Source organism: Microcaecilia unicolor, chromosome 3, assembly GCF_901765095.1.
Source record: "Microcaecilia unicolor chromosome 3, aMicUni1.1, whole genome shotgun sequence".
In the NCBI taxonomy this organism is placed as follows: Eukaryota; Metazoa; Chordata; class Amphibia; order Gymnophiona; family Siphonopidae; genus Microcaecilia; species Microcaecilia unicolor.
In genome coordinates, this window is record NC_044033.1 from 189,260,174 (window position 1) to 189,275,224 (window position 15,051).

The 15,051-nt window shown below is 43.1% G+C and overlaps 1 protein-coding gene across 1 annotated transcript in view; it reads left to right on the plus strand.

Moving 5' to 3' along the window:
• PRKAG1 (protein kinase AMP-activated non-catalytic subunit gamma 1) overlaps positions 1–15,051 on the plus strand; it is a 76,571-nt gene that overhangs the window by 39,708 nt on the left and 21,812 nt on the right. The window contains exons 4-6 of the mRNA XM_030196820.1: positions 10,202–10,283; positions 10,426–10,484; positions 10,725–10,770. Of these exons, the coding sequence (XP_030052680.1) occupies positions 10,202–10,283; positions 10,426–10,484; positions 10,725–10,770 (187 nt within the window). The remainder of the gene's footprint in view (positions 1–10,201; positions 10,284–10,425; positions 10,485–10,724; positions 10,771–15,051) is intronic.

The window sequence follows — 15,051 nt, forward strand, 5'->3', positions numbered from 1 at the left end:
GGTACTGGAACAAGCAAGAGCAATTGGAGATTAGCACAGGCATAAGCAACAGCAATCTCAATATGGCTACCGGGACCTCCTGCGCAGTCTCGGTAACCATTTTAAAGGCAGCAGCGGCACTGGGTAGGAAAGAGTGGGGTTCTTTCCTGCCCCCTAAGAGGCCACTAGATCACCATGGCTTGTTAAGGTAGGGCCTGCTGATGCTCTTGGGGGGGGAGATAGCATGAGGGGGCGTGTGGGGATGTGGCAGACATAACGTATTTTGTTTCAGTTGAAACTGAGACACAGATTCAGTTTTGGCCGGAACCAAAACGACTGGTTTTGGTTAGCATCTATCTTCCAATCCATCCTTGAGGTTACCTTCCCCAGATGGTAAGACATTAGGATTTGACTCGACTTCGTTCCATCGTGCGCCCTCCTCTTTTACTACCCCATTCTTTCATCTTGTCCTATTCATGCGCAGGTCCATGGTACTCATGTGCTCTATTTTCATTCACCTGGGTGGTCCATTCATTTCCGGTTCTGTTCTGGGTTCAGTGTATCTCCACCTGTGTTTTTTATCACATTTCAATTAATATCTAAATGCAAAACGTCTCTTCCGTAAAATAAGCTGCCCCAGACTCGGTAGAAAGTTTTATTTTCACTTTTTAATCTTCCACTGTATCTACTACTACTACTACTTATCATTTCTAAAGCGCTACTAGACGTACGCAGCGCTGTACACTTGTATCTAATTTGTCTTCCTCTAGCAGAGTCCTCATTGTCCATCACTTTAGCTCAGCAATTTGTTCCATCTGCTTCAGCACAGTCCGTATTCCTACATCATCCTCGACTGTCACTGATTCTGGCCGTTTTCAGGAGTAAGATTAACACGGGAAAGTTGAGTGTAAACTGCTGCACTAGTGAGTTGTGCAGCTTACTGCATCAGCCTTTTTTGTGTCTGGAAGAATACTTAGGAACCTTCATGTCATTCGTTCTCTTGTCAGTCTTTCCAGTCTTCATGTCATTCGTTCTCTTGTCAGTCTTTCCAGTCTTCATGTCATTCATTCTATTTTCAACCTTTCCAATATATATATTTTTTTTTAGATTTCTGATATGTGCATAAAGACAATTTAAAATGTTATGTGTATTCACAGTCTGCCTAACAGCTGATGAGTGTACTTTGGAATTGCCTTTGTTATTTGTTTAAATACACTTAGGCTATTTCATCCCTTTGCCACAACCCCTGTATTAAAATATTCTAACCTCAGGATTTTTCCACTACATTCCATCTGTGGAGCAACGGATATCGGGAACAGTAGACAGCAACCAAAAAATATATATATGTATATTTTTTATTTCTTGGAAAATAAAATATTAATGAAAAACTGAAATAAAAAGATTTAAATTAAAAAACCAACCAAACAAAAACCTCCTCACAAAAAACAAACATCAGGAGCACCAGATTTCCTTAGTGTCTTCACCAGACCAGTCAAGAACCTGTGGCTTCTGCCCATTGACCAGCAGATATATACAGAGGGGAAGAGAAGTCTTGTATGCTTCATCCAATAAGGGCATCATGCAGCTTTAGATGCTCATTATTTCTGTGTCTCCAGCGGATGGTGTTGGGCAGACCAAGCAGCTACTGTCCCAGCTGGAGAGGCGGGGGTTTGTTGAGCATAGATGTACCTCACTTGAGGCTTTAAGCTCCAAAACAGAGCAAGGATGATATTCAGAATCCGAGTTCTCTCCCTCCCCCCCCCCCCCCCCCCCCGGTTCACTGATATTTTATTCCTTCCTCTGGAAGGGGTTGAAATAATTGGATGAGAAGTTGCTTCCTCACCTGAAGACATCAGAAGAACTCTGCAGCTTTTGTTCTAGACTATACTAGCGGTTACGGAAACAGATGGGGGTCTGCACCCATATTGCCAACAACCCCAAAATAGCATATCAACACATCTTCTCTGTGAATTTGGGAAGAAGTAGCCCAGCCTCCACCCCCTCCTGTACAGACTCCACCTCTTTCTAGCCCCACTCCAGATTTCCACTCTTCTCCACTCGTCACATTCAACCCTCAGACATATCAAATAACTACCCCCCTCCCCCGCCCCTTATTCCTCCCTTTCCCTTGTTCCAGAGCACACATCTGGAATGTCACATCTAGTGCCTCTCCAGGTCCCCCCCCCCCCCCCACACAAATTGAAAACAAACAATAAACCGATTCCCAGCACCCATTATTAACCCCTTACTGGACTTCATCCAGCTCTCCCACGCAATCCCAATAACCCCATAACGAACATACCGCCTCCCTTATTCTCCCCAACCTCTACTATTGACTTGTTACATCAATAATCCTCAGCTGCACCTGATATTCCCCGGTCATACCAGCCCTCATGTCCTATTCATGTAGCATGTCCACTGCTGTCCAGCTGCTCCAAAAAGTGTTTAGCTTCTTCCACCGAATGCATGATACGTGCCGTCCCATTCCAGGTAACTCTCAGCACTGCCGGGTATATACCAAAGCGAACCGCACCTTCTGCTTAAATAGTTGTGTACATATCGGTGCAAACCTCTTGCGTTGTGCCGCCACTCCGGCCGAATAATCTTGAAAGCAAAGAATTTTTTTTGATTGATATGTCAGCGTTTTCCCCGACCTCAGCGCCTGCAAAATCTCCTGTTTCTGGCGAAAATTCAACAGCTGAAGAATAACCACTCTAGGCCTTGCCTCTGACCTCGTGCCTCGTGGACCCACTCTATGTGCCCTCTCGATCTGCAGAGATTCAAAGTTCCCAGCCAGGGCCAGTTCTTTAGGTATCCACTTTTCTAGAAAAGATATTAAATCTCTATCCTCCAGCTCTTCAGGCAAACCAATTTAACCGCAAGTTGTTTCTCCTCGAGCGATTCTCGAGGTCTTCCACCTTCGCTTCCAAGGCTGCTACTGTTTTCTTCAGCTGCTCGTGGCCTCCTTCCAGCTTTGTAGCGCGATCTTCCACCGCGTTCATTCGCTCCTGACAGCTCACCAAGTCCTTGGTAAACTCACCAAATTGGCCACTTAGAGTCTCCAATTTCAGGTCTATAGGCGCCAATCGTCTTTCCAACGATTCCTCAAATACCACTGACATTTTGGCTGTTATATCCGCTACCCAAGCAGATGATATCGAGGAGCCCGCCGGGCTGGATGGCGCCGCCATTTTGTCTTTTCCTCGTGCCTTTTCTTTTTGGGAGGATTTCGCTGCCATCTTCTCCCTCCGAGAATTAATAACAACTTTCTTGCGCGTCCCCTACTTCAGCGCTTCTTCTGAGTTTGAAAAATATCAGTGAAGGTGCGATATTCAGGGAGCGGGGAACCCCGAGGAACGGAGCAGCTGTCACCCGCGTCTAGCTCCGATCATAACACCACATGATCTCCCTTGTTCACATTTCAGAGGGAGTCCCTGGTGGACTGTGCGTAGCGAGGTTAGTGGATCTTTTGGTTCCAATAGCCTCTATTCATATGTCGTCTGTGAAACAAGCCAGGATCCGACTTACCAGCCACCTTTTAGCAAAAAAAAAAGTGTGGACATCTTGGGCAGCCTTCTGAAGTAACTCCAGTCTTTGAATCTTTTCCAGTGCAGACTGGTTGTATGTCTTTGTTTCTAATCCATAAAGGAAGGTCCTGTCAGTGGAAAGGAGTCTCATAAAATGAGAAGAACGGTTAAAAGAAAAACAGACATGGGCACTGTTCAAAAATACCATCCTGGAGGCCCAGGCTAAACATATTCCGTGAATTAGAAAAGATAGACAGAAGTCCAAAAGACAGCCAGCGTGGTTGAAAAGTGAGGTGAAGGAAGCTATTAGAGCTAAAAGAAACGCCTTCAGAAAATGGAAGAAGGAACCGTCTGAAAATAACAAGAAGCAGTATAAGGAGTATCAAAGCAAATGCAAGGTGCAGATAAAGATGGCCAAGAGGGATTACGAAAAAAAGATAGCATTAGAGGCAAAAAAACATAGCAAACATTTTTTTCAGTATATTAAAAGCAGGAAGCCGGCAAAAGAATCAGTTGGGCCGCTGGATGACCGAGGGGTAAAACGGGCGATCAAGGAAGATAAAGACGTAGCGGAGAGTTTGAATTAATTCTTTGCTTCGGTCTTCACCGAGGAAGATTTGGGTGGGATAACGGTGTTGGAAATGGTATTTGAAGCGGACGAGTCGGAGAAACTTACTGACTTCACGGTAAACCTGGATGACGTAATGGGGTAGTTCAGCAAACTGAAGAGTAGCAAAATCTCCTGGACCGGATAGTATTCATCCTAGAGTACTGATAGAACTGAAAAATGAGCTTGCGGAGCTACTGTTAGTGTTATGCAATTTATCCTTAAAATCGAGCGTGGTACCGGAAGATTGGAGGGTGGCCAAAGTAACACCGATTTTTTTAAAGGTTCCAGAGGAGATCCGGGAAATTATAGACCGGTGAGCCTGACGTCGGTGTTGGGCAAAATGGTAGAGACTATTATTAAGAAGAAAATTACAGAGCATATTCAAAAGCATGGATTAATGAGACAAAGTCAACATGGATTTCCCTATCATCAAGCCAATCAATCCATAGACTGGTGAGTTGTGTCCATCTACCAGTAGGTGGAGATAGAGAGCAATCTTTTGCCTCCCTATATGTGGTCATGTGCTGCCGGAATTCCCCAGTATGTTCTCTATCTCAGCAGGTGTGTGGTCACACATCAGCAGCTCTGGCTAGGTCTCCAAGCCTAATTCTTTAGGTTTTGTTGAGTACCTGGGATTGAGGGCTCTTCGTGAGCAAGTGCAAACCTGGTGGTGCCAGGTCCCTCCTTTTCTGCCCCCTCCCGCTGGCTCCGTTAAAAAAAAAAATATATATTTAAAACGTTCAAAAAGGACATCCATTTGCAGCTGCTCACTGGAACAAGTCGTCGCTGCTCGGAGCAAGAAAAAGGTAATTTTTACCTTTTACTAGCGGGCAGGGGGTTCTCCGAACTGTCTCCACGTGGCTATGTCCTCGGAAGGCAAGGACGCGAAAAGACGCTCCCCGGAACGCGTTCGCGCGCCTAGCGGGGAAGCGGGGGGCTCGAAGGTAGAGTCGTCCTTTTTGGGCGCCCTTTCGGAGCCGGGAGAGTTCACCAGTTTTTCCTCCGGCGGCGGTGGCCTTTCCTGCCTTAGGCGCCCATTCCCCGCTGGCCGCCCTACCGGTCGTGACCGGCCACGCAGCTTGGTCGGCTTCTTCTTGGGCCGCCCTCGAGATGGGAAACGTTAACAGCTTGGTCGCCCTTGAATCGGGTGACAGTAAGAAGTCGGCGAAATTAAAACGCTCTTCTTCCCGCGCGGCTCCTTCTCGGAGTTTCGCACCGGACGCCATTTTGGACGCCTCTCCCCCGCTACTGGGAGTGCAGATGGAGGGTGCCTCTAGGCAGGAAAAGCCACCGCCGCCGGAGGAAAAACTGGTGAACTCTCCCGGCTTCGAAAGGGCGCCCAAAAAGGACGACTCTACCTTCGAGCCCCACGCTTCCCCGCTAGGCACGCGAACGCGTTCCGGGGAACGTCTTTTCGCGTCCTTGCCATCCAAGGCCATAGCCACGTGGAGACCGTTCGGGGAACCCCCTGCCCGCTAGTAAAAGGTAAAAATTACCTGCTTCTTGCTCCGAGCAGCGACGACTTGTTCCAGTGAGCAGCTGCAAATGTACGTCCTTTTTGAACGTTTTAAATATATATATTTTTTTTTAACGGAGCCAGCGGGAGGGGTAAGAAAAGGAGGGACCTGGCACCACCAGGTTTGCACTTGCTCACGAAGAGCCCTCAACCCCAGGTACTCAACAAAACCTAAAGAATTAGGCTTGGAGACCTAGCCAGAGCTGCTGATGTGTGACCACACACCTGCTGAGATAGAGAACATACTGGGGAATTTCCGGCAGCACATGACCACATATAGGGAGGCAAAAGATTGCTCTCTATCTCCACCTGCTGGTAGATGGACACAACTCACCAGTCTATAGATTGATCGGCTATGATTAAGGGAAAGAAAATTATCAGGTGTGATACATAATTTTACCTTAGTGAAAGGAAATCTTGCCTCACCAATCCTACTACATTACTTTGAAGGGGTGAACAAACATGTGGATAAAGGTGAGCCGGTTGATTTTGTTAGTGGGGTTCCCCAGGGCTCTGTGCTGGGACCGCTGCTTTTTAACATATTTATAAATGACCTAGAGATGGGAGTAACTAGTGAGGTAATTAAATTTGCTGATGACACAAATGTATTCAAAGTCGTTAAATCGCGGGAGGATTGTGAAAAATTACAAGTGGACCTTACGAGACTTGGGAGACTGGGCATCTAAATGGCAGATGACGTTTAATGTGAGCAAGTGCTGCAAAGTGATGCATGTGGGAAAGAGGAACCCGAATTATAGCTGTGTCATGCAAGGTTCCACGTTAGGAGTCACGGACCAAGAAAGGGATCTAGGTGTTGTCGTCGATGATACGTTGAAACCTTCTGCTCAGTGTGCTGCTGCGGCTAAGAAAGCAAATAGAATGTTAGGTATTATTAGGAAAGGGATGGAAAACAAAAATGAGGAGGTTATAATGCCTTTGTATCACTCCATGGTGCGACCGCACCTCAAATATTGTGTTCAATTCTGGTCGCCTCATCTCAAAAAAGATATAGTGGAATTAGAAAAGGTGCAGAGAAGGGCGACGAAAATGATAAAGGGGATGGGACGACTTCCCTATGAGGAAAGGCTAAAGCGGCTGGGGCTCTTCAGCTTGAAGAAAAGGTGGCTGAGGGGAGATATGATAGAGGTCTATAAAATAATGAGTGGAGTTGAATGGGTAGATGTGAAGCGTTTGTTCAGGCTTTCCAAAAATACTAGGACTAGGGGGCATGCGATGAAGCTACAATGTAGTAAATTTAAAAAGAATCAGAGAAAAGTTTTCTTCACTCAGGTGTAATTAAACTCTGGAATTCGTTGCCGGAGAATGTGGTAAAGGCAGTTAGCTTAGCGGAGTTTAAAAAAGGTTTGGACGACTTCCTAAAGGAAAAGTCCATAGACCGTTATTAAATGGACTTGGGGAAAATCCACTATTTCTGGGATATGCAGTATAAAATGTTTTGTACATTTTTGGGATCTTGCCGGGTATTTGTGACCTGGATTGGCCACTGTTGGAAACAGGATGCTGGGCTCGATGGACCTTTGGTCTTTCCCAGTATGGCAATACTTATGTACGCTTTTTGATTAAACTGAGCGGGAACGGTCATGCAACGGGTGGGAAAATGGCCGCGCAAGCGCAATGCACGCTGCACACGCGCCAGAAGACTCTGGGTAAATTTTTCTATATTTTGCTGGCAAAATTGCCGCAGACATCGACTCACATGTGAGAACAATTGGCCTGCTGTCCTCAGAGAATACCTGCTACAGGTATGTATCTTCGCTTTCTGCTCTTCAAGAATCCAATCTCTCAGGTACTGAAGTAAACAAACTTGATTGTATATACGTAAATTTGGGAAGCCCATAGCCCCATATTTCCAACATCCAAGCACATGTTTAAAGGACATTTTCGGCTTCCTGCCCACCCAACAAAAGTGAGAGAGAAGCCTACACAAAGAATTTAAATTGCGCTTCAACAATCATAACTACAGAGTATAAAGCAATTTAGGAAAAGGGACTATATTGAAAAGATGAATTTGACAATGGACCAACAAAGGGAGGTGTAACCACTTAGCCAAACAAGTTCTAGTGTGATCCAATAAACCCATCAAATGACCTCATAAAACAGGAAAGTTTTATAAGGCAACTGGATACCCAGATAATAAAAAGAAATGGACTCCCAGTGCAAAGGAAAGGGCCCTGCCATCCCTTGCATACTGAATTCACAGTTGACAATGCCAAAGACTTTCTATAATTCAATTTAAAATCCCCCAAAATCACCATATTTCACAAAGCTCTCAATCAGCATCCTTAAAGACACCTGGGGCTCCACCATGTGTATCAACAGATCATCTGCAAATGCAGAAAGCTTAAATTCCTACAAACCTATCCAAATAACTTTGATGTCCAGATTACTTATAATCTCTCAAATCAAAGGATCTAAGGATAGGACAAGCAGTAAGGGGAACAATGGACAACCTTGACATGTACCTCTATAAATCTCAAAAGGCGGGGAAGAGACATCATTGACCTGGATCAGTTGTGAAGGAGATATATAGAGTGCCCAAATGGTGTCCAGGAAAATCCACCCAATGTCATACCTACGCAATGTGGCAAATAAAAAAAAAACCCAGGCTACATGATCAAAGGCCTTCTCTGCGTCAAAACTGACTAACAGAGAAGACATATATGTTCGTTCCACCTGTTCCAGCAAGATAAGAATTTTATGTAAATTTTGAGTTATAGTGTGGCCTTGAACAAACCCCACTTGAGGCCAGCTATCACAGAAGGAATCACTTGTGCCAAATGATTGGCTAAAATTTTTGCAAAAAATTTAGTGTCCACATTTAAAAGAGAAATAGGTCTATAAGAAGAGGGCTGTACTGGTCTTTACTTGGTTTCAAGAGCAAGATGATCTGTGCTAATTGTATCGAACGCGGTAGGCCACCAACTGTCACAAATTGTATAAATAATTTTTCCTACTCTACAGTCTTTAAGGGACAGAGGATTTTGTAATATTCTGCCTGGAATCCATCTAGTTCCGGCATCTTGTATAAACTACTTTCCTGAATGGCCAAAGTTACCTCCTCCTCAGTAATGGGGGCATTAAGTGTATCTTTAGAGCTTTGGCAAGCTGTGGCAAATCTAAACTATCCAATTACACCTCACCTTCCAAATCCTTCACTAGTAGCTGAGCGTAAAGATGTTGATAGTATTGTTTGAAGACTGCCACAGTTTCTTCTTTGATTCTGACCAATACTCCATCTCCCTTATCTACCTGTGAAATAATTTGAGACCCTGCAGACTGTTTAACTAACTTGGCCAGAAGTTTCCCAGTTTTATTACCATGAAGATGGAACTGAAACTTGTAATATTGCAAAGATTTCACTGCTCTCTCATGAAGAAGTGCATTGAGAGAGGCCTGAAGCGCAAACAGTGAATTTCTTTGTTGTGGGGTAGGGTGAGTTTCATAGTGAATCCGTGTTTTAACCAGCTGTTTCTCTAATCTCAAAATCTCCCAATCCCTTTCCCTTCAGGTAGTATATGCCAGAATCTTCCCCCGGAGCACTGCTTTTAACAGCCTCCCAAAAAAAGTACCGGTGTATGCACATGACCAACATTATTAAGCTGATAATCCGCCCATTTGTGCAGTATTTATTCTTGGAATTCTGAGTCCCAGTAAAGAAGGGGAGAACATTTCCAATGATATGATTTATCTCCAGAGACTCCAAGATCAAGAGAACACCACATTGAGACGTGGTCAGACATTGTATGATCCTATCCCTGCATCAGGTACTGAAGAAAAAAGCCCTGTATAATCAATTCTAGGAGGTCCTGTTCTTTAATTACTTTAGCCCGGTGGAGGCAGTGCAAAACTATCTCATGCATGTTCATCGTGGATATCCTGAAAACCTGACTGGCTGAATTTTCCCCTGAGGACTGGGTTGAGAATCACTGCTCTAGCCCGTTTCTGTTAAGGGCTTTGAAGATCGGGCATAGAGTTAAAAAAAAAAAAAAAAATAGCCCAGTATTGCCCTGGTAGCTTCTGAAGTTTTTGCAGAAATGGTGTAATATGATCACATTGCTTACAACCTTCTATCAGTTGTGCTGCAGCATTCTGAATCAGTTGGAGCTGATGCAAACTCCTTATAGTCAGACCAGTGTAGAGTGCATTACAGTAATCCAGCCTTGATGTTGTTTTGGCTTGAACCACTATGACAAGACTTGACTTCTCAATGTATGAAGAGAGGTAGCATAGTTGTTGCAAATGATAGAAGAAATTCTTGAAGGTTGGTTGGATTTGGGGGATCAGTGAAAGTGTTGAGTCTAGCTGTACCCCCAGGTTTCTGACCTGTAATTTAAAGGGATGTTTGTAGCTTCCAAAAGGGATTTTGATGTCAGGTGTGTGACCAGTTTTGTTGGGGGCACACAGGAGCCCCTAACAAAATTGGGTTCAGGAAAGGTTGTGGGTTTTCACCCGTTTCAGCACACTGTTCGCATTATACTTATGGAGCACCTGCATGTACATAATGGTGCATATACACTGAGTATTCCGAATCTTCTTTCTCTTGCACAGGTGAAGAAGGCTTTCTTTGCGCTGGTCACTAATGGAGTGAGAGCCGCACCTTTGTGGGACAGCAAAAAACAAGGCTTTGTGGGTAAGTGCCACCCATGGTCACTTATAATACTAAGACATGTAGCACCAGCAAGAGGGAGGGGAGAGGGTTGCAGTGAAGCAGATGTAAAGCTGGGGAGACAACCTCAATCCCATGTAAACCTGAGCTTTGCTTTACTCTTCAGGGATGCTGACGATTACAGACTTCATTTATATTCTTCATCGCTACTATAAGTCTTCTATGGTAAGAAGTATTGTGTGTTTAACAGGGGAGAGGTGCCCAGGGTTTTGATTGGAAGAAGCATTGTATATGTGTTTGTATGGGAGAGGGGCTTCTGTGCTTTTGCTTTGGTGGATATGATGGATTCTTGTGCTCTTTTTAATGGGAGCTGCAACCCACTGAAACCTAAGACCTTAGAAGAGGGCTCAAATGTCTGGGTGATATATTCTTAACCATAACCACTCTTCTGCTTCTTGTTTGCAGGTGCAAATTTATGAGCTAGAGGAACATAAGATAGAGACATGGAGAGGTGAATATCTATTGTGTACACATAGCATATGTATTCCCTTGTATAACAGATAACAGAGAAAAATAAAGGCAGGTAATAAAAAAAATGCATAAAACTTACATAGAAATATATTTTAAATGATCTTGAACCGTTATCCATTTTTGTCAACAATTTTTAAGACCATTTGTTCCAAAAATAAATCGTATGTTAGGGATTCAGCTCACATGATAAATATACTCAAAAATTTTGATAGTGATTTACCCAATATCATTCTGGTTACTCTGGATATAGATTCCCTTTACACTAACATCCCTCAGGAGGAAACCTTATCAATAAAGAAACTGAAAAAACGATCTACATATCCTAGGGTTCCAAATCATCCGATTGTCAATTTGGCTAGGATAGCACTGACCAAGAACTACTTTTGTTTTCAGCATCGTTTTTCCCAGCAAATAAAGGGTAAAGCTGTGGGGGCCACTATGCTAGCCTATATGCTGCCAAATTTAAGGAACATCCTTTTAAAGAGGAAATAAAATTGTATAAGTGATATATATATATATATATATATATCACTTATACAGGGTTAGACCAGGGTAACGTCAGAGACTTTTTAAGGATGTCTTTTCTCATAGATTTCATGTTCTTAGACACTCCAACAAAAATCAAGAAAGTGAAAATTCTCTCCTTCTACTAAGTTCAACAGACAGAATTTGACTTTCCAAACCTTTCAGGACCCCATTGTTGGAGGCAAGTTAGTTGTGAACATTTTGGAAGTCAATCAATGACAGTTACTGTAGATACCTGGAATGCCCTCCCACTGGAAGTGGATGAAAACAGTAACTGAATTCAAAAGTGCGTGGGACAAACACAAAGGAATCCTGTTTAGAAGAATCGGATCCAAAGAAGCTTAGGGGGGATTAGGTAGGAAAACAGGTGCTGGGCTAACTTCTGCGGTCTGTGCCCAGATGGAGGCTGAGTAGATTTGGATGGGCCAGAGTGGAGCTTTTCGGGTGCTTTGACAACAACTTCAGAAATTTTAGAACAAGGCCAGTGCCAGCCAGACTTCTACGGTCTGTGCCTTAAAAATGGCAAGGATAAATCAAGAGCAGGCATACATATGATGTAACACTCGTACCATATCTAATGAGTTTATATTGTTGGGCAGACTGGATGGACCTTAGGGGTCTTTATCTGCCACCATCTACTATGTTACTATATTTTAGAACTCTGATCCTGCAACAGTGTTGGTTGATATGCAGAGAAGGCTTTAGCCGCTCTTCAGAGAGTGAAGCATTTCAAAAGTGAATGCTGCTATTAGGTCCTGGAACAGGAAAATTTCAAGGGACTGTGTTCTGCCCGGAGTCTGTGGCCAGTCCTGTACTTTGAACTACATGGAAAAGTAGCACTTCAAAATGGAGTCTTTGCTGACATTCTTGTAGTGCGCCTGGAATATTGTTTTATACTCCCCGGACAGAAGGTGCTAATCTCCATAATCAGAATTGCATCAAAAGTTTTCTGCATCCTGGAAAAAGAGCATTGTAGGTATAAAACATTCCCTTTCATACTAATATCTTCACCAAGGGTGGTATAATTAGGATGGTGCTACGAGATGTACAGTGTGTTTGACACATTCACAAAAACAATAGCTCCACATCGCAAAAGTCAGGACTGAAGAATAATTTGTTTTTTCTATATTGGAAGAATGTGCTAATTAGAGTGCTTTCACCGAAGGAAGCCCTCAAAGCAAGAAAGAGAATGATAAGTGCTGTGAAGTTCTTCCCAGATTCCAGACAGTTGAGAGCACACCAATCCTGGTTCAGATCTAGATTTTTTTTTAATGTATCTGTTATTATTAGAAAATCTTTTTACTACATTCTCTGGCAACGAGTTCCAGAATTTAATTACACACAGTGAGTGAAGAAATATTTTCTCTAATTGTTTTGCATTTACTACTTTGTAGCTTCATTGCGTGCCCCCTAGTCCTAGTATTTTGGAAAGAGTAGACAAGTGATGCCAAAAGCGAAGCAGCTTCCTCCATAGATACCAAAGTGGGCACACTTGGGTGGACAGCCGAGGTAGGTGAGATAAGGTAATTAAGATGCAAAGAAATAAAATATGTTCAAATGTGACATCTGTAAATAGACAATTGCCCAGGATCCACTCCCAACCCCCCTTGGTTCCAGTTGCCCCTCAGATAACTCCATCTCACCTTGGGGTTTTTCCCACCCCAGCAAAACCTTTCCAAAAGCCTCTGCAGGGCACTAACATCTCTTCCTAAAAGGCGAATGGGAGAGACCAGAGGACATAAAACCAGCATGGGAAAACCACCATTCAATGCAAACTAATTCTGCCCATCAGAGAGAAAAGTAAACTACTTCATTGATCAAATTGATTTCTTAATTCATCTTTTAAAACACAATTTTCAAAATTAATATGCTGCCAAAAAAACACTTTACAAATCAATGTTAGTCAAAATAAAACTTATTTTGAACATGAAACTGTTTTCTGTACTATATTCTAGCCAGCTAATTCTAATACACTTCATGCCAGAACACTCCTCTTGAACTGAGGACAGCTCAGTCAGAGGACAGGTGCCTTACCTAGTGGACTAACCGAGAACCTAGGAAAAGACCAGAACCCCAGGGAGAATAGCCTCAAGGGTCCAGTGCCCACATCCCTGAAGAATCAGATTGGTTGTAGCAGTAGAAAAAAGTGTTCCCATCAACCCAAAGGCTTCCCAACTTCAATCCTGTGTTCTGACTTGATTTGACCTACTTGCCTGCATTGTACCTGTGTTGCTGCTCCTAGGCTGGTCCTACTTGCCTGTTGCCTTCATTGAGCCTTGGTTTGGGTCTGGAATTGACTTATTTGTATTTATTACCTGATGCCTAGACTTGCCTCCTTGTCTGTCCATCAGGAACCTATTGTATAGGAAACCGGACACCCCTTTACCTTATAAGGGAGGCGGTGGGGGGTAGAGGGGAGATAACTGTGCTTTCAGCTGCTGCTTGCTTTACAGCAACTTATTGAAATCATGGGAGTTTGAATGTTTGGCATACTGTCCTTTCCTCTACTTAGAACTCCTCCCTCCCCACCAAGAGAACATATTCTAATATTGCATACTTTCAAAGTACTCATAGCCTAGGTCCTTGCCTTTCCCTTAGATTACACTGCATTTTTTAATTGCTGTATCCTTATTATCTTTAGTGTCGGAGAACACATTTTCTTGCAATCTGCTGTTGACATACCTGCTGTTTAAGACTGCCGGACAATATTTCAGGCATGTGATTAGGTATTTAAGTTAAAACTGGCCCTGTCAACAGTAAAGGAGTAGTAAAGGAGTCTTTAAAATAAGTGACTGAAGATAAGAATCACTGAAAAGGCAAACTGTTGGGAATCATCCAGTTTATCCTTCTGATTGTGGATGTGAGTCATGCAGGATGACATTCATCCTGAGCAAGAACTTTATTGTAAGGCTGATGGTCAAAGGAGAGGAATCTTCCCTTTACAGGAAATGAGAGCCGTTTCCAACATTTGCTTGTAGTTCAAGGATAGTTTTATAAATTTTTCAAGCAAAACCAAATTTTCATCGACATTATGTTTACAGCTTTAATAGCGTTCTCTGCCCCCTCCCCCTCATTTTTAAATAAGATTTGGTATTTTTTTTTATTGCTCATGTATGTCAAACAGGTGGGTCCTGAAGAGAGTGGAGGAGTGGCCTAGTGGTTAGGGTGGTGGACTTTGGTCCTGGGGAACTGAGGAACTGAGTTTGATTCCCACTTCAGGCACAGGCAGCTCCTTGTGACTCTGGGCAAGTAACTTAACCCTCCATTGCCCCATGTAAGCCGCATTGAGCCTGCCAAGAGTGGGAAAGCTCGGGGTACAAATGTAACAACAACAAAAAAAAAACTTCTAAATAAAGAACATACTTATGCATATTCCTGGAAAGAATAATGTTTGCATGAACTAGCTGAGCTGAGAGATTTTGGATCCAGGCGAATGAGAATTGCAGCCAGTGGAAATTTATCAGTAATAATATAGTATAGTCTTTCAAAGTAAGTTACGTTATGTCTAATATTGAATTGTAAAGCACTATTTTCCTTTTGCAGCATGTTTTTATTTTTTAATAGCAGTCTGCTATAATTAAAAATAAAATTAGCATATTTTTATAGTAGATGTCTAGATCTGCGGTGAATAGTAATAGACACACTGGCTCAGATTTGGCAGTAAACTCAGCCATATATATTTCCATCTACTACTATCAGAAGGAATCCTTAGACAGGAACCCATTTTTCATCCATA